Here is a 15,782-nt window from a genome sequence, read left to right on the forward strand (position 1 = left end):
AGCCATCAATTCTGGTATGTTGTTGGAGCCTTGCTTAAAAGCAAGGATGTTTCTTGAAGAATTTTAAGGAAATTACACTTTGGCTTTTTTATTGGGTAAATGACAGTTGTACGTGGAGGCAGAAGAAAACCAATACGATAAGGCTAAAACTTCGTCTGACTTTCATTTAACAGGACAAGAAATTGAAGAAACCGGGACAATAATAAAACCTTTATAGCTTTGTAAAATTAATTTATTTAGTAAAATCTGAATATAGATTGGAGTTGGGAAATATTTAAAAAACAATTTTGGGTGCTAGAAAAAATTCTTGTTCGAAGCCCCCGTCAGTATTGAAAAAATGGTGGATAAGTGTTTTTAGTGGTTTACCATTAACCGTAAATGACAATTGTTTTGAAAGCTCACATATCTAATATCTAAGTCCTAGAAACACCCAATATTTTCAAATAGATTTTAAAATGCCGCCAAGTTGCTGTATATCGATTGAAGTTTGGATTATATATGGTTTTGTTTTGAAAGTCAATGTAATGTTATTAATTATATGTTTCGTAGAATTAATAAAAGATTTAGCTTAAGCTGACATTAAATTACTATTCGGTTGAAAGAGTTTCACAAAATATTTCGTTAGTAAAATTTTTATTATAGTCCAAATAATTTTTTAAATTAAAAAATGTTTTATTTTTTCAATTTGCTATGTCCGCCTTTTCAAAAATGTGATTGGTAAATCATATTTTTGCAAATTAGTCCAACTTGAGCACTTATTTTCGAAGCCTATTATAAAATGTAAGCTAATTAATAGTAATTTGACAGCGATCAATTTATGGATAGTCAAAGAAGTATAAAGTTTTTATATTTGCAATTTAAAAATACCGCCTAACACCGAATGCGCTCCAAAGAAGAATGCCCCTACTAAAGAAGAAGAAGAGAAATTGCTTTTGGCGACGCGTTAGTGCTTTGGCCTGGAATATCTGGTCACACCGATAGTATCGCATAAGCAACATCGGCAGTGCCATCTCCAAAACGCTGGCGTTTCTCTCACCAAATGGTTTACCTTTTAAGCAATGCAAACAAATTACAGGCAAACACGTAACCAGTGGCTGTCAATCGAAGCGAGAACCGGCAGCTAGGCAAACAAACTCGTTAATCCAACCGGCGAACAAATCGATCGGACTTCCTGCGGATCAGTTGAGCGTGTGACACATCCGCGATTCGATTTGCCACCACATTCGGTTCGATTCGCTTCGATTTGTTTCGATTCGTTTCGATTTGATCAAGAATCCGGCATCCCAGAAACCATAATCCATAAATTACGAATCGGAGAAATTTGCCTGGTTGGCGGTCGCTGGACTGTGACGTGCGACTATATTAACATATGCAGATATAGTCGATGACAACGATTCCAGCTGGGCCCGTGCCCGAGCCCAATGCTGGACACGCTTGTTGGACACGGCATCGACACCGACATCGACATCGACATCAACATCAACATCACATTGACACGGATGCTCTTCTGTAGACGGGCCAGTCGAGGGCTTCCAATCCCACCGAATCCGATAAGCCAGCTTCACGCTAATGCCAATGCCGCTGCAGCTGCATTACTAGAGACGCACTGCAGCAGACGCCCACCTAAGCCAACACCAACACCAACACCACCCACCAAAACCCTAACCCCAAGAAGATGCGATCGCGGAAGGTGCTGCTGGTAATTGGCTTTCTGGTTACGTGGACCTATGCCACCTACTATCTGCTGTTGCGCCAAACGGGCGTCCAAACGAGCCGGGATCAGGCGCACCAGGCCTTTCGGGTCAACTCGCAGGCACGCGAGGCCAACCAGCAGAGCCATCATCTGGCCAAGAACGTCTTTGAGTTTGTGAAAATCAAGTACTTGGAGAACCAGCCACCGGCAGCAATGCCACCGTCTGCGGCGGCAGGATCCACGCCCCAGATCAGCATCGTTGCGGCTGAAATATCCGCGGAGCTGCCCGAGCAGCGTGTGGCCAAGGTGGCCACGGCGCGGATACCAACAAAAACGTATCTGGCCAACGGTGAGCCCGTCTTCCCAGTCCTGGTCTTCGCCTGCAATCGGGTGTCGGTGAAGAAGTGCATCGACAACCTGGTGCAGTACAGGCCCAGCCTAGAGCAGTTCCCCATTATAGTGTCGCAGGTAGGTGGCTTATGATATTAGCCCATCTTTCACATGGTTATGTTTCTTATGTTTGCCCTAGGATTGCGGCGATGAGCCCACCAAGGAGATAATCCAGTCGTACGGCAACCAGGTCACCCTCATCGAGCAGCCCGATCTGAGCGACATCACCGTGCTGCCGAAGGAGAAGAAGTTCAAGGGCTACTACAAGATAGCCAGGCATTACGGCTGGGCCCTGAACACCACCTTCGGCGTGGGCTTCGAGTTCGTGATCATCGTCGAGGATGATCTCAATGTGGCGCCCGATTTCTTCGAGTACTTCCTGGGCACGCACAAGCTGCTCAAGCTGGATCCCAGCCTGTGGTGCGTGTCCGCGTGGAACGACAATGGCAAGGCTGCCGTGGTGGATACGGCACAGCCAGAGCTGCTTTACCGCACCGACTTCTTCCCCGGTCTCGGTTGGATGCTCACCAAAGACCTGTGGGCCGAACTCTCCGTCAAATGGCCCAAATCGTGAGTGTGGCAATTATGCCGTTCGCTTAGATCGTTTAGATCGTTGATTGCTAATTGTTTGTTAACTGTTCTAGCTTCTGGGATGATTGGATACGTCATCCAGCGCAGCGCAAAGATCGCGTGTGCATTAGGCCCGAAATATCGCGGACTCGCACGTTTGGAAAAATAGGCGTATCCAAGTAAGAGATAACTACTACAAATTGGAACAAAATGCCCCCTAATTGCTCTTTATAATTTGTTTTCTATTTGTTGTTATAGCGGCCTGTTCTTCGATAAGTATCTGAAGCACATTAAACTCAGCGAGGACTTTGTAAAGTTCACTAAAATCAATATGAGCTACTTGCTGAAGGTAAGTGAACTATTGTTTTATCACTTGACCACTTTGATTATTAATTTCTGTTGTAGGACAATTACGATAATACGTTTGTGCGGCGCGTTTATACGTATCCAATTGTTACGTACGATGAACTGCGTCGGAACCTGATACGGTGAGTTTTCCCTCTTTTGAAATAAATAAATAATTGGTAGTGGATCGCATTTAAAACGTTGGAAGCATAAAAAGTTCTTATCGTTTCTTGAAACAAATGAATTCCTCTTACCCTTGAATAATGCTGTGTTAGAATGATTCATACCCTCCTAATTTATGAAGGGCTCTTATTGAAAACTAGTTTTAACATTTACAGAATCGAAGGACCTGTTCGCATTCAATACACTACAAGAGAACAATACAAGCGGACAACCAAGATGCTGGGGCTAATGGATGATTTCAAGGTAAATCAATGGTGATATGTATTTGTAACTATTTCTATTACAACACGATTATTGATACTTACAGAGCGGTGTTCCACGGACGGCCTACCATGGCATCGTCTCGTTCTACTACAACAAACGACGGGTGCACTTGGCACCCAATGCCAACTGGAAGGGCTATGAGCTTTCGTGGAGCTAACGACGCTAAGTCCAAAACACCGCCGAATCCAAATCCACCTCTAATACCACACAGATAGCCCCGTGTGCTTGTAATACCAAAAAATAGCCCTATGAATTTTTTATTATTGTTTGACCAATTAGCTAAGTTGTAACTATGGAATCTCCTCAAACGGGGCAGCACTGCCCCGTTTTCTTTTTTGCCATCGCGTGGCCAGGGCTTAGCGAGATAGCCATGACTTTTTATAGCAAAGTGTATAAATGATGGGTGTCTCGTGTGTGCCCTGAGCCACAGAACTGCTGTTGGCGTAACAAAATCAAATCAAAAGAGTCTCCAATATGTATAGTAGTTAACCGAACCGCACTGTGTGGCAAGCAACGCAATGAATTGTAAATAAGTCAATGTCGTTCGCTTTTGTTACAGCTCTCAAACGCTCTCAATCTATCATGTTAAATTGCAAAATAGTTATAGCAACGGTTTAGTTATAGTATTCAGCGTGTAACATTTAGCATTTAAGTTGATCCAACTCGAGTTCTAACGGCAACGGACGTGTAATATTTGTGATTTGTGATTTTTGATTTAATTAATTAACATTTATTAATTGTTGAGAGAGCCAGTCAGTAAACAACACCCGACCCACAATGTAACATAGAATAGCAATAACTAGCGCTAGTGCAAGAACTAGAACTACAAGTAGAACTAGAGCCAGATCTAGACCTAGACCTGGGCTAAGCCAGATGGGGTGAGCCAGGTCTGAAAGTGTGCCACCCTCAGCTAGTTGTAATGGAATCTACGCCGACAGGACACGTACTCTACCCCCTATGACTACCCTTTGTATGATCATATTTTTGTGTGTGACAGACGACGACGACGAACGGAACATAAATATTAAAGATTCAAGATTCAAGATTGGTTTCACTCTGCGGCAGTTGGTTGTTCCTCATCCTCGTCCAAATGCTCGCAATCAATGTCGCTGCACTCGGACTCTGATTGCGTGGGCCTGCGGCTCCTTTGTGCTTGGTTCAATCCATCGTGGCCATAGGATGTGGCCACGGGAGTGCTCCGTTGCTGCAGGAAGTTGGCATTGGCATCCCCGAAGACTCGTTCCAGCTCGGCCAGGCCATTGCAGCTGCCTCCCGCCTCCGCTTCCGTTTCCGGCGGCAGTGTGGTGTACTTCATCTGCAGATAGGCCTCGTTCGGTGGCAGTGACGCCGCATAGTCCACATAGCTGCCGGCGTATGACTTGCACCGTGGCATATAGCTGGCTGAGGGCTGAATCCCGCCCGTCGCCGGCTTGGCCACTCCAAAGGGCAGGGCAAAGTTCAAGGGCTGACCACGTGCCAGGATGGCATTGCGAGCACTCTCCATCACACTGGGTCCAGGCAGCGGAGGCAGTCCGCCACTGGTGGCATAGGGACGCATTGGTGGACCACTTCCTGTCGCCGATGGCATGGGTGCCGCGGAGCCATTGCCGTTCAGCATGATGGACTGAATGGGCGCCGGACCCGTGGCAGTCTGGCTGAAGAGCCACAGCCGATCGCCAACCACCATGGGTCGGGCCAAGCCACCGATTCCCAGCTGGGCGTAGTAGTGCGAGGCCAGCGTCTCCACGTCCGAGGTGTACTTGCGCTTCCACTTGGTACGACGGTTCTGGAACCAGATCTTGATCTATATTGGAGGCACAAAAGAAATGTGTCATTTATTTATTTATTTAACAAATTAAATGGTAAATTATTTAGTGACTTTTAGGCAATATCATACTATTCTTATTACCGGAAAAAATATTTTTTTAACTTGATAAGGGAATACATAATATGTATCTTCAATTTTGAGCAGCCATATAAGCCATTTGATTTAATGTTTTTTTTTTTAAATCATTTACGATTTTTACGTTTTTTGAGAGTTTTTTTGAAGACAAATTATGTAAAATATTTTGAAAATTGAACAGAAATTGAAAATACAATTTTTAAAATAGCAAAAATATTTGGTACATGGAATAGCTGTTTATACTTAGAAATAAATTTAAACAATTCTGGCCGAGGGTTCATGTTTTTTTTTTGATAAAGTGAACTAAGTTTGTACTCAATTGATTTGATTTTTTTTTTAATAAAGAAATAGGAACCTAAAATTAAAGAACAAGGATTACTTAAAGAACTTTGTTATTGTCTTTTCCATATGAACAGCTAATTTACTATACTAGCCTAAAACTCAGTATTAAAAATGAATCTCAAAAGCTATTAGAATTCTTAAAGAAATTAATAATAATTAAATAAAGTTTTTTTTAGTTTAGCTTGTGATCTTCAAAAGTTCTGAATAAAGTGATCTAGTAAAAATGAAGGCCCACCGAATATAGTACTTTTAACAAAACTTGTATATTAAATGCCCTTGCTCTCCAAATATCTGGTAGTATGATATGATAAAAATAACATTCCAATCCTCACCTGCGTTTCTGTGAGCTGAAGCTGCTTGGCCAGCGCCGTTCGCTTTGCTACCGATAGATATTTGCCCCTTTCGAACTCGGTTTCCAGGGCTTTGATTTGTGCTGCCGAAAAGGCGGTTCGCGGACGCTTTTTGCGGTCATCCCCAAGGGCTGCAAAGGAGCAAAAAAAAACAACATTATGAATTGAAGTCGTTAAAGGCACCGATCTAAATTAGACATTAATTGCTACCGACAGCGGCCATTCCTCGAAAGCGGTGCCAACTATTTTCCCCTAATCGTAATTTGTCGATCCGTTGGCAAGGTTGCATTCATTGCCCCTCCCCCCTCCCCGCCCCTCCGCCATTCACCCAAAAGTCTCTTGAATCAGCTTGCGAAACGCAAAAAGTTGCATTTCATTTAGCCAAGGCGTCTAATTGGCCATTTGGCCGTACATTCTCTTGCCTGACCGAAAACAAATTGTCATATAAATTCCTTTTCTACGGGTGGAAGCTTTTCCTTTGAGATCGCGCCCGTTCTTTGTTTGCTTCTGACACTTGCATCATTAGTCGAAAAATGACGGTGGATGGGATGGCTTATTCTCTGTCACCCAGAAAGCTAATTCTGATCATTTGTTTCTTGATCGCACAGATGACAGATGAGATCATTCAGCTCGTTCCTTCAGGTGGGAGTACTTCTATACCTTTACCCAGTTATTTAGGGGGAGCTAAGCTTCTTACGGGTCATTCTATTTTAAAACTTAATGGTCATTGAGAATATATGTTTTTTTCGAATTTCAGTTTTATCCTATCCTAGAAACTAGCCTAAAAAGTTGGCTTATTAAGTTTACAGATTTAATTAAAAGAAAACTTATTTTAAAAATAACAGATATATATGGAACAGATATATATGGTACCTATATGTTTTCTTACTCGATTTAGATCTTTTTTAAAAGTAACATTAAATCCAACTAATGAACCGAATTTTTTTACAAAAACTCTATTACATGAAATTATAAAAATACGTTTGTTTTTAAAGTAATTATAGTTTAAAAATAATGTGCAACAGTTCTAGTTGTACATTCTAAGCAAATGTTTCATTAATTACAATATACCAAATGTGTCATATATTTGCTAATGGGCTGTTTTAAGATCTCGCTATTTCCAACATATTGTTAAATTAATAACAAAAGCCATTTATTGTTCTGCGTTTTAGCAAAATTAGTAAGCTTTTCGCCTTGCAAATAAGAAATTTTAGTCAATCAATAACATTTAAACTACATTCTTTGTCAGGGTCTTCAGATAAGCTGATATCGACACTCTTGTTGTTTTATAAAATTTTTTATTTTTTTGTTTAACACCTACATTTTATATTTTACCCTCGCTTGTTTAAAAAACAAGTTCCAACCAATTATTAGTAAGTTCTAGTTGTATGAAAATCTTTAAATTAAATTCGGTGAAGAAATTCCTTTTTACTCAAACAGAATGACAGAATCAATATGATGGCATATCAATCATACGCACCGTTTCCATCATCAGAGCCCAAATCAATATCACTTTTGCCGTCGTCCAAATTATCCTCGAAGCAACTCGATGTGGCTGGACTAGAAACACGTGAAACACCACCACTTATGCTACTGCGTCCACTTTCATCCTGTCCCGATTCTTGGAAGGAATTCGGCGAACTGATTTCCGGCTTGGCCAGAATCTGCTCGATGGAAAAACTGTGTGGGTATCGACGCACTGCCGATTGTGAATTCATATTGCCACCGATTTAAAGTGATTTTTTAACCAATATATCTACAGATTTCCAAACGGAATCGGAATCGAAGCCCGCAGACAACAGAGCGCGTCAAGATCTTACGGAAAACTAATTTGAATATTCAGAGCATCCTGCTCACTGGCCGATTATTTTCAAGATGATCGCCTGTTGGGGCGGAGCCAAAGCCACATATATCTCTCTCCCGTTCACTCCATATGGCCGAGCTGCAGGCGGAAAAGAAACAGGATGACATTCCGATTTTCCCTAAAGACGACACACACAATTTCGTTTATTTTTAAAACATGTGTGAAATTGTGGCGAAGGAGGGCGTGGCTGTGGCTCGTCTCCGTCGAAAATATTTTGGGTCTCTTTTTTGTCGCCTCGCTTGTGATTAAAATTCATAATTTTTGGCTAATTGTCTACAAGTAGCGCTATTTAATATTTCGATGGCTTGCTAAATATATTTAATACGTTTGCCAACATATTTCATTCTTCTGATTAATGAGCAGCCGACCGATATTGGGGGACTGGATTGAGTTTCAGTGCATTAGTGTTCGGGCACGTGTCCTCATTTGGCATAATTTATATTTATACAAATTGTGCAGGATTTATTATTAAATTTTGGAATGGAATTTCCGTTTTAAAACTTAAGAATTGAAGATAAGAATTTTAAATACTAGTAGAATTTATAGTTTTTTTTTTTGATTTGCAAGCGTAATTTTATCACAAATAATTTCTTAAAATCAACAAGATAAGAAATAATTCTTTAAGATTATTTATTTAAATAACATAAATCAGAAAATTTATTGTAATTTCTTTATTTATAGTAACTAGTTTTCTATTTTTTAAGATTGTGACACAATTCAAAGAATTTTAACTCAGCTATTGACACATTAAATATTTAATGCCTTTTTCTGTTAATTCAAGCTTTGTGACAAAAAATAGTTTTTTTTTTAAAAGCCTGAGATTTGTGACTTCTATGTTTTTAGACTTTTCAGAACCCTTAAGTCAACAATTGGTAAGTGAGAATGCAAGATGAAGATTTTTATTTGTGTTTGCCTTAGTTGATCCGAGCCCAAGTCCCCTGTAAGTCTTTCATTAATTCGAAATTATGAACACATAATTTAGACGGAATGTGTTGGGGAATAGGGGGACCATGTGCCATGTGCCACATGGAGGGCAGGATCTGAGAAATTAGCCGGCGGCATGGGCGACACTAGTTTCCAATTGGCCAGCAGCCAACTCCACGTCATTTACTTGGCTACAGGGTGCTCGGAGGCCATGCCCAGATGCCGTGTGATAACGTCTTCATTATTCATGCGCGATTTGAACAAAATATGTGAAAACACGTTAATTAGTCGCCCAGATCCGAGAGCGAAATCGCATCGCATCCATTTAGCCTGCGGAGCTGTCAGTTTGATTTAATTTAATGAGAGTGGTCGCGGGACGAGGGGATCTGGTTGGCTTATGAGGCCGCATGCCCGAGTGTCGCGGGCACTCAAATCAAAATGACAACTTAATTTTCATAATTGCGCTTAATGAATATTCGACTATTGCTTGCCATATTTCAAATTCCACTGCCAGACAGAGGGCAGACTTTGTATTCGACTCCTGGTGCTTTGAATCGTTCACCAATCTGGTGAGCTGGTAGTCTTATCCTAAACATATCGTTTGGTACTATGATAGGATCATACCATATTCGTACGAAAGCCTTTGAAGACTCGTAACTATTTCCCTTTGCCTACCAATCTAGGACATATCATGATATCAAGATATAAAATTTAAAGGATTGCAGTCAACATATAATCACTACCTACCTCAATAAAACTAAGTAGTTTGGGAACTTGCTACCAAATGATCTGGAATCGAAAAGAAATTATGAAAAATGCTTTAAAATTGTGGGTTTGTAAAAGTTTTTTTTTAATTTATTAACCTGGGCTGTCGATTTTTGGATGCTATGTTTAACACACAAATTGGCCTAAATACTAACCTCTGCATACCAACCTATCGCTATTTGTGGGCTCCCAAATCTTTAGATTTTATAGTTTCTGAGATATCGACATTCATACAGACAGATTGACAAACGGACAAAGCCAGAAGCTTATGATCCTGATACCTGAATATATATTCTATAGGATTCCTTCAACCTAGTACATACTCTTCGGCACAATATATCCTTTCACTCTACGAGTAACTAGTATAAAAACCTCATTAGTATCCATGTCATATAAAGGCTAATGATTGTCAAATTATTTGTAAACAAGAAAGTTCGGATATATCTTCCCTAAGACAAAATTATTATACTTTTTTCGTGGAAGCAATGCTTATGTATACATGTTAAAATGATGCTGCTTTTGGCCCTAAGTAGTGTCCTGACATATTTTAAATTCCAATAAAGATCTTCCTTTGAGTCTGGCATTTCGAATTAATTGCAGATCTTTCGGATCTTTGGCCGGTTATTGCATAAGAGCCCTACCCTTAACCTAACCAGATCAGCTCGTTTTGGGGCTGGCATTTAACGTTAAATGGAGCGCAGCCGCGTCAGAATTTAATTAATAACCGAGCATGCATCTTCATTATAAATCATCACTTCTCAAGTGTTTGTCAGGCGCACACAGCATAAATCACGGACGGAGTACGGGCGGAGTTGCACTGGCAGTCGCGTGGAACTGTCCGTCCTCCGGCCGTAATGTCGATGTTTTTTGTCCCCTCTTTTTGTCATCGCATCCAGCTAATGATGCATCAAGTCCTGCGGGGTGTTAGCTACATCTAACTTGGGCCTCGCCGGCACATCGATCATGGCTCTGCTCCAGCCACAAAGGCAAACATCTGTATCTGTATCTGTGTTTGTATCTGTATCTGTATCTGTGACACTCCCACGCCATTGTGTCGCATATTCCTGGGGTTTCCGATTACGTCAAAGGTGAAGTGGTCTACCACTTCACCATGGGATTCCTTGGCGGGCGTGCATTGAACTCTTTGGGAAATTGTATCCTGATTAATTCGTTGGGCCGTCTATTTGTTTGCTTCGACGCTAATTTGTGTGAAAACCTAATAGAGCAAGCAATGATATAGAGTATGTAGTACATATAAAGATGGCAACATGGTTTTAAAAAACTACATTTAAGAAACACTCTTTTTGTATCAAAGGCAAATGATTAATATTTTAAAATCTTTAGCAGTATATTTAGCATCAGACTATTCCTTGAAAGTAATTGTGAATATACCTAAACACAAAGGACCAAAAAGTTTCTTTATAGAAATCTTTACTTTACATAGATATTTAAAAAATAGTTAAATAGGGAAATATATTAAAATAAACAGAAAATATAATTCAAGAATATATTTTTTAAATTGTTATTAATTGAATTTTGAAACACATTGTAAAATATTGTGAATTGTACCTAAACATAAAGGACCAAAAAGTTTCTTTATAGAAATCTTTACTTTACATAGATATTTTAAAAATAGTTTAATAGTGAACGATATTAAAATAAACAGAAAATATAATTCAAGAATATATTTTCTAAATTGTTTTAATTTAATTTTGAACCACATTGTAAAATATTTTCAAAGTTTTCAAAGTTATAAAATAAGGAGTATGATTGAAAGAAAATTTTGAAAAATGTATAAAATTAAATAATTAAATTATAATTTAATAATAAATCATAATAATAAGAAAAATTTAAAAATAAATATTGTTAAGCTATTTAAAATTTAATACAAATCTAAAATTATTATTAAACTGAAACGGTTGAAAGAACATTTTTAAAATTAAATATTTAAATAGTAAATAAATATAAATGGAATAAATTGTACAGATATTCTTATGAGTAGGATATCCTTAATTAGTGCGGAAATTAAAAATGATCGCGTACAGATTGTATTACCAGAAGTCTGCACATAAGTATTCAGTCATGAATCATCTTCACCTCAACCCAACCTTAACTGTGTTCCATTCATGAAAACTTTCTCGGGCAATGCAAACCATCCCAAGCAGACCAGCCTACGCCTTATAAACTGACAGATATAAATAATAATTAAGAAAAAATGAACGAGAATGAACTGCATATTATTAATTTAATGTGCGCTCGTTTCGAATTCGGAGTTCGGGATGTGAGTTCCCGGTTCTGGGTGCTCTTTTCCGAGAAACATGCTTGGGGAGGAGCTCGAGGAGCAGAAAGGCGTCATTCCGTCAGTCCGTGTTGTGTTTATGTTTCAGGCGAGCAGACAAGACTCATAAATTACAACCAATTATCAAATTAGATTCTTACAAAACATGCAGTTTAAATCATATAGGAGTGTTTCGCTTTTTACGACACAATCAGCCGCAAAGCGCCGGATTCTTAGGATGCTCTCGGATTTCCTTGCTTTTTTAGTGTGTTTTTTATTTACGCTTTTAATGGGATATTTATTTTTTGTTTGGATCAAATGCAGAATCATTTCGGATTCATGGACTGCTGATGGCGGCAATTAAAGAAAAGCTATGCCATTGGGAGAGAAAATTAGCAGACAATGTGAGCCCTGACAACTACGGGCAATTAATTTGGTGTAATTACTCAGGGCTGACTGACAGATCTGGAGTCTGTATGTCCGTATGTCCGTATGTCCGTGTGTCCGCATGTCCGTATCTGTATCCGTATCTCGAGTGTGTTGCCACCTCAACGCATCAACGGCAGTGGGATTTCTCCTCGATCTCCAACAATTGCGGCGGCATTTTAATGAGCCAAACGCGGGGCTGGCATTTCCCCTCGAGTGGCGGAAAATTGCCCCCATCCCCGTGAAAAGGGGTGCAGGGCAGTGCTGCTCCTCTAGGGATCCTACTAATTGACATCGGCAGTCGTCGTCGTAGTCGTCGTCTGTGATATCAAACAGCTTCACGCGCAAATTGAAACTGATAATTGCGCCGGGACAGATTTATGGTACTAACTGATGAGCATATGTTTTAATTAATTTCGAAGAAATTATTTTTAAGCAAATTCTTTGCTTAAATCTTCAATGTCTTGCGATCAATTTAGTAACTCCACTATGTGACGTGTCTGTACGTGGTAATTATGACAAATGCCTAACCCGAACATGAGCCCTCCTAATATCCATAATGCCACAAACATATTATATATATATACCCCATCCCCCATTTGGTGGCCACATCTGCATGACATTTTTTGTTGTTGTCTTGTTTGGGGCTCGCGACATTTTCTCGAGACGCCATCCGAGGGAGATTAATGCGGTGAGGAAAATCATAAATTAATTAGAAACGCTCTAGTCCGGCCTGGAGTGGAAATCGCTCTTTTTAGTGACATTTAGCGGCAATTTATTGTCATTAGTGGCAGATGGAGGGTCGCAGGCAACTACAGGTGTTGGCACAGAACCGCTTAATTAGCTTTTATTATTAGCTACGATGTGGCAACTAAGTGGCCAAATGTGGGAGACCCAACCAACCGATCGTCATTCCCGATCCCCAACTCCTCCTCCGACTCACTTCCTGTTTGAAAGTTGGCGCCTAATGCCGACGTTTAGGGACAATTAGCGACACGCCTTTTGGCGCCAGCTAGCCCGGAATTTCAGCTAGTTTTTGGGGGCATGTTTGTGGGTGCCTCAACCCGGATTGTGAGTCTGGATGAGTGCCAGGGGCAGGTTCAGAGCATTCCACTCTGTCGTCAGAGTGTCGCGACTGGAGCATCCTGCCGACGGGGCTCTAGGCTAGAGAAACACCATCGATCATCCTGCAAGTCAGGGAACTAGGAAATTATTGTTTTATTTCTATGCCTACAAATACCTCTTGCAAATCAAGAAAAATGGTAATGATTTCAGATTTGGTTTGAAAAATATGATATACGAAAATTTTCTGACATACATTTTCTGAATACATTAAATGCTTCCCTTTGTAAAAGCTCAATGAAAAATTTTTTTATTTGACTACCCGAAAATAACTACTTTATTAAGGTTTTTTAAATTATGATTTGGGAAAATAATCAATTATTTTAATCTCCTTTCTGAGCTTAAAGTGCAGTTTATCTTGTCAGGATCTTTTCTGTTTCAAGATAATCCAGAACTGACACAAGCCGAAGTCTAAATCGTTTCGTTCGATGTAAAAAAATATATAAATAATTTTTAAGCACAACTAAACAGAAACGGTATAGTTGAGTTGCGTTTTTGTTTTCTACTTACATTTATGATTCCAAACAATTTTGAAATTTCAACCAGCCATATGGGTTGAGTCGCCGCTAAACAGTTATCGAAGTTTTCCACCCAACAAGATATCTAAAATGTAGTGTATTCTTTTAGTTTCAGCTGGTCACACTACTGCCAAAGGGCATTATCTCAGCAGTTTTGCCTTGACTTTGCTTACATTTTACAAGTTTATCAACAATTAAACAAAGTTAAACCATAATTAAAATGGCCTCAGCGACCAGTTCAAGTGCTCGGCATTTATTCGACGAGTCGAAGAAGCGATTGTGTGCCCGCGTGGGCGTTAATGTGAACAATTTGGGTGAGTTGTGATCCCTGGGGAGCAATCAAATCGATACTAAGCCCTTATTTTTGTTGTTTCCAGGCTCTGTGGCTCGCCAGGTTGTCAGAGGTTCCAAGAGCAACGAGGTGAGCCATACTTTACAATTCCTGTCGATGGAAAAAACTAAGATTGCAACTCCACCACCAGATCATGCATCAAACCCTAAAGAACTTCACCCAAGTGGACGTGGTCTCCGATTACAGCCACCAGAATCTACAGAAGATGACCCTGATCCTGCAGCACGTGGGCTACCAGTACGATGTGATGCAGGATAGCGTCAACCACTTGGATTACCTCAAGGAACAGGTCACGGCCATGGAAAGATGATTGGAAGAGCAAAAGCCTAGACACTAGCATCATCCATAAATATCCATAAACCCCAAAAAGATAGCCGCTGAAGGTCAAGGGCCACCAGAAGAAGTCTTGCTCATGCCGATAAGATAAGCCCTGCCCTGAAATTCCCTTATAAAAGATTCTGTCCGCATGGGATGCCATCGCAGTTGACAAAAAATGCTTAGCCTGGTAATAGCTTTCTTGGCCATCTGGACGGTGTCGGCCCAGAACTCCACGGATGGCGGACAGGATGGACGAATTGTCGGCGGCTGGGAGACGCACATCACCTTCTTTCCGCATCAAGTATCCCTGCAGTTGGGCACTCGCCACGGCTGCGGTGGAAGCATCCTTTCGCCCACCATCATCCTAACAGCCGCCCACTGTGTGCTGGAGTACACCAAACCGCAGTATTATGCTATACGAGCCGGATCCAATGAGTGGGCCCAGGGCGGCAGCTATGTCCGCATTCAACGCATTATACCCCATCCCAAGTTTCATGAGCCCACAAGGATGAACAACGATATAGCCATTGTTCAGCTGCAGCAACCACTCGTCTATAGTCGCGAAATTCAACCCATAAGTCTGGCCACCGCTCAGGACAGAGTACAGCCGATGGCACAGCTCTTTGTCAGCGGCTGGGGCAGTCAGTCGATCTCACAAATGCAACCGGAGAAGCGTCTTCGTTACACGGTCGTCCAGCAAAGCGAACAGGATCAGTGTGCCAGAAACTACTTCGGAGCGGGCACTGTGACCAGCACCATGTTCTGTGCTGGGACTCAGATGGGCGGCAGAGACAGCTGCCAGGGTGATTCGGGAGGACCTCTAGTCACCTCCATCGACGGACGGATGAAACTGTACGGCATTGTGTCCTGGGGCTATGGCTGCGCCAACGCCATGTTTCCCGGTATTTACACAAAAGTTTCCGCTTATGGTGACTGGATAGCGCAGACAATGGAGCAGCTGGGCTAGCTTATTTTTTCCCTCTTAATTACTGCTTCACTACTTAGAGATAATAGTCGAAATCACCGCTACGTAGTCCATAAACAAATCTAGTAAATCTAGTGTGTAAGATTATCCTCCTCTGTAAATGAACTTTCCTCGTCGCTAATTCTCAAGTTCAGATGACTAACAAATAACATAAAATATTACTTATCGAAAACCAATTTGTTAATTCAAC

At 40.8% G+C, this 15,782-nt stretch overlaps 4 protein-coding genes across 5 annotated transcripts; 3 read left to right on the forward strand and 1 right to left on the reverse strand.

Annotated features, from left to right (window-relative positions):
- Positions 1–1,003: 1,003 nt before the first annotated feature.
- On the forward strand, positions 1,004–4,488 carry LOC108143547 (alpha-1,3-mannosyl-glycoprotein 2-beta-N-acetylglucosaminyltransferase). Its single transcript, XM_017268055.2, has 7 exons — positions 1,004–2,161; positions 2,223–2,653; positions 2,728–2,832; positions 2,912–3,002; positions 3,059–3,141; positions 3,337–3,424; positions 3,489–4,488. The coding sequence occupies exons 1-7, from the start codon at positions 1,676–1,678 to the stop codon at positions 3,600–3,602; spliced, it is 1,398 nt and encodes a 465-aa protein (XP_017123544.1). The 5' UTR covers positions 1,004–1,675; the 3' UTR covers positions 3,603–4,488.
- LOC108143548 (ventral anterior homeobox 1) lies at positions 4,456–7,848 on the reverse strand. Of its 2 annotated transcripts, XM_017268056.2 has the most exons (3): positions 7,521–7,848; positions 6,023–6,171; positions 4,456–5,249 (listed from the first exon to the last, which is right to left on the reverse strand). In XM_017268056.2, the coding sequence occupies exons 1-3, from the start codon at positions 7,756–7,758 to the stop codon at positions 4,497–4,499; spliced, it is 1,140 nt and encodes a 379-aa protein (XP_017123545.1). In that variant the 5' UTR covers positions 7,759–7,848; the 3' UTR covers positions 4,456–4,496. The 2 variants fall into 2 exon arrangements, with proteins under 2 accessions (XP_017123545.1, XP_017123546.1); XM_017268057.2 differs by lacking the exon at positions 6,023–6,171 and having other exon boundaries at positions 7,521–7,623.
- Positions 7,849–14,073: 6,225 nt separating this feature from the next.
- LOC108143565 lies at positions 14,074–14,613 on the forward strand. Its single transcript, XM_017268074.2, has 3 exons — positions 14,074–14,251; positions 14,315–14,358; positions 14,420–14,613. The coding sequence occupies exons 1-3, from the start codon at positions 14,158–14,160 to the stop codon at positions 14,597–14,599; spliced, it is 318 nt and encodes a 105-aa protein (XP_017123563.1). The 5' UTR covers positions 14,074–14,157; the 3' UTR covers positions 14,600–14,613.
- Positions 14,614–14,781: 168 nt separating this feature from the next.
- LOC108143563 (trypsin 3A1) lies at positions 14,782–15,764 on the forward strand. Its single transcript, XM_017268072.2, has one exon. The coding sequence runs from the start codon at positions 14,783–14,785 to the stop codon at positions 15,572–15,574; it is 792 nt and encodes a 263-aa protein (XP_017123561.1). The 5' UTR covers position 14,782; the 3' UTR covers positions 15,575–15,764.
- Positions 15,765–15,782: the final 18 nt, after the last annotated feature.

This window comes from Drosophila elegans, unplaced genomic scaffold, assembly GCF_018152505.1.
Source record: "Drosophila elegans isolate 14027-0461.03 unplaced genomic scaffold, ASM1815250v1 contig_183, whole genome shotgun sequence".
Classification (NCBI taxonomy): domain Eukaryota; kingdom Metazoa; phylum Arthropoda; class Insecta; order Diptera; family Drosophilidae; genus Drosophila; species Drosophila elegans.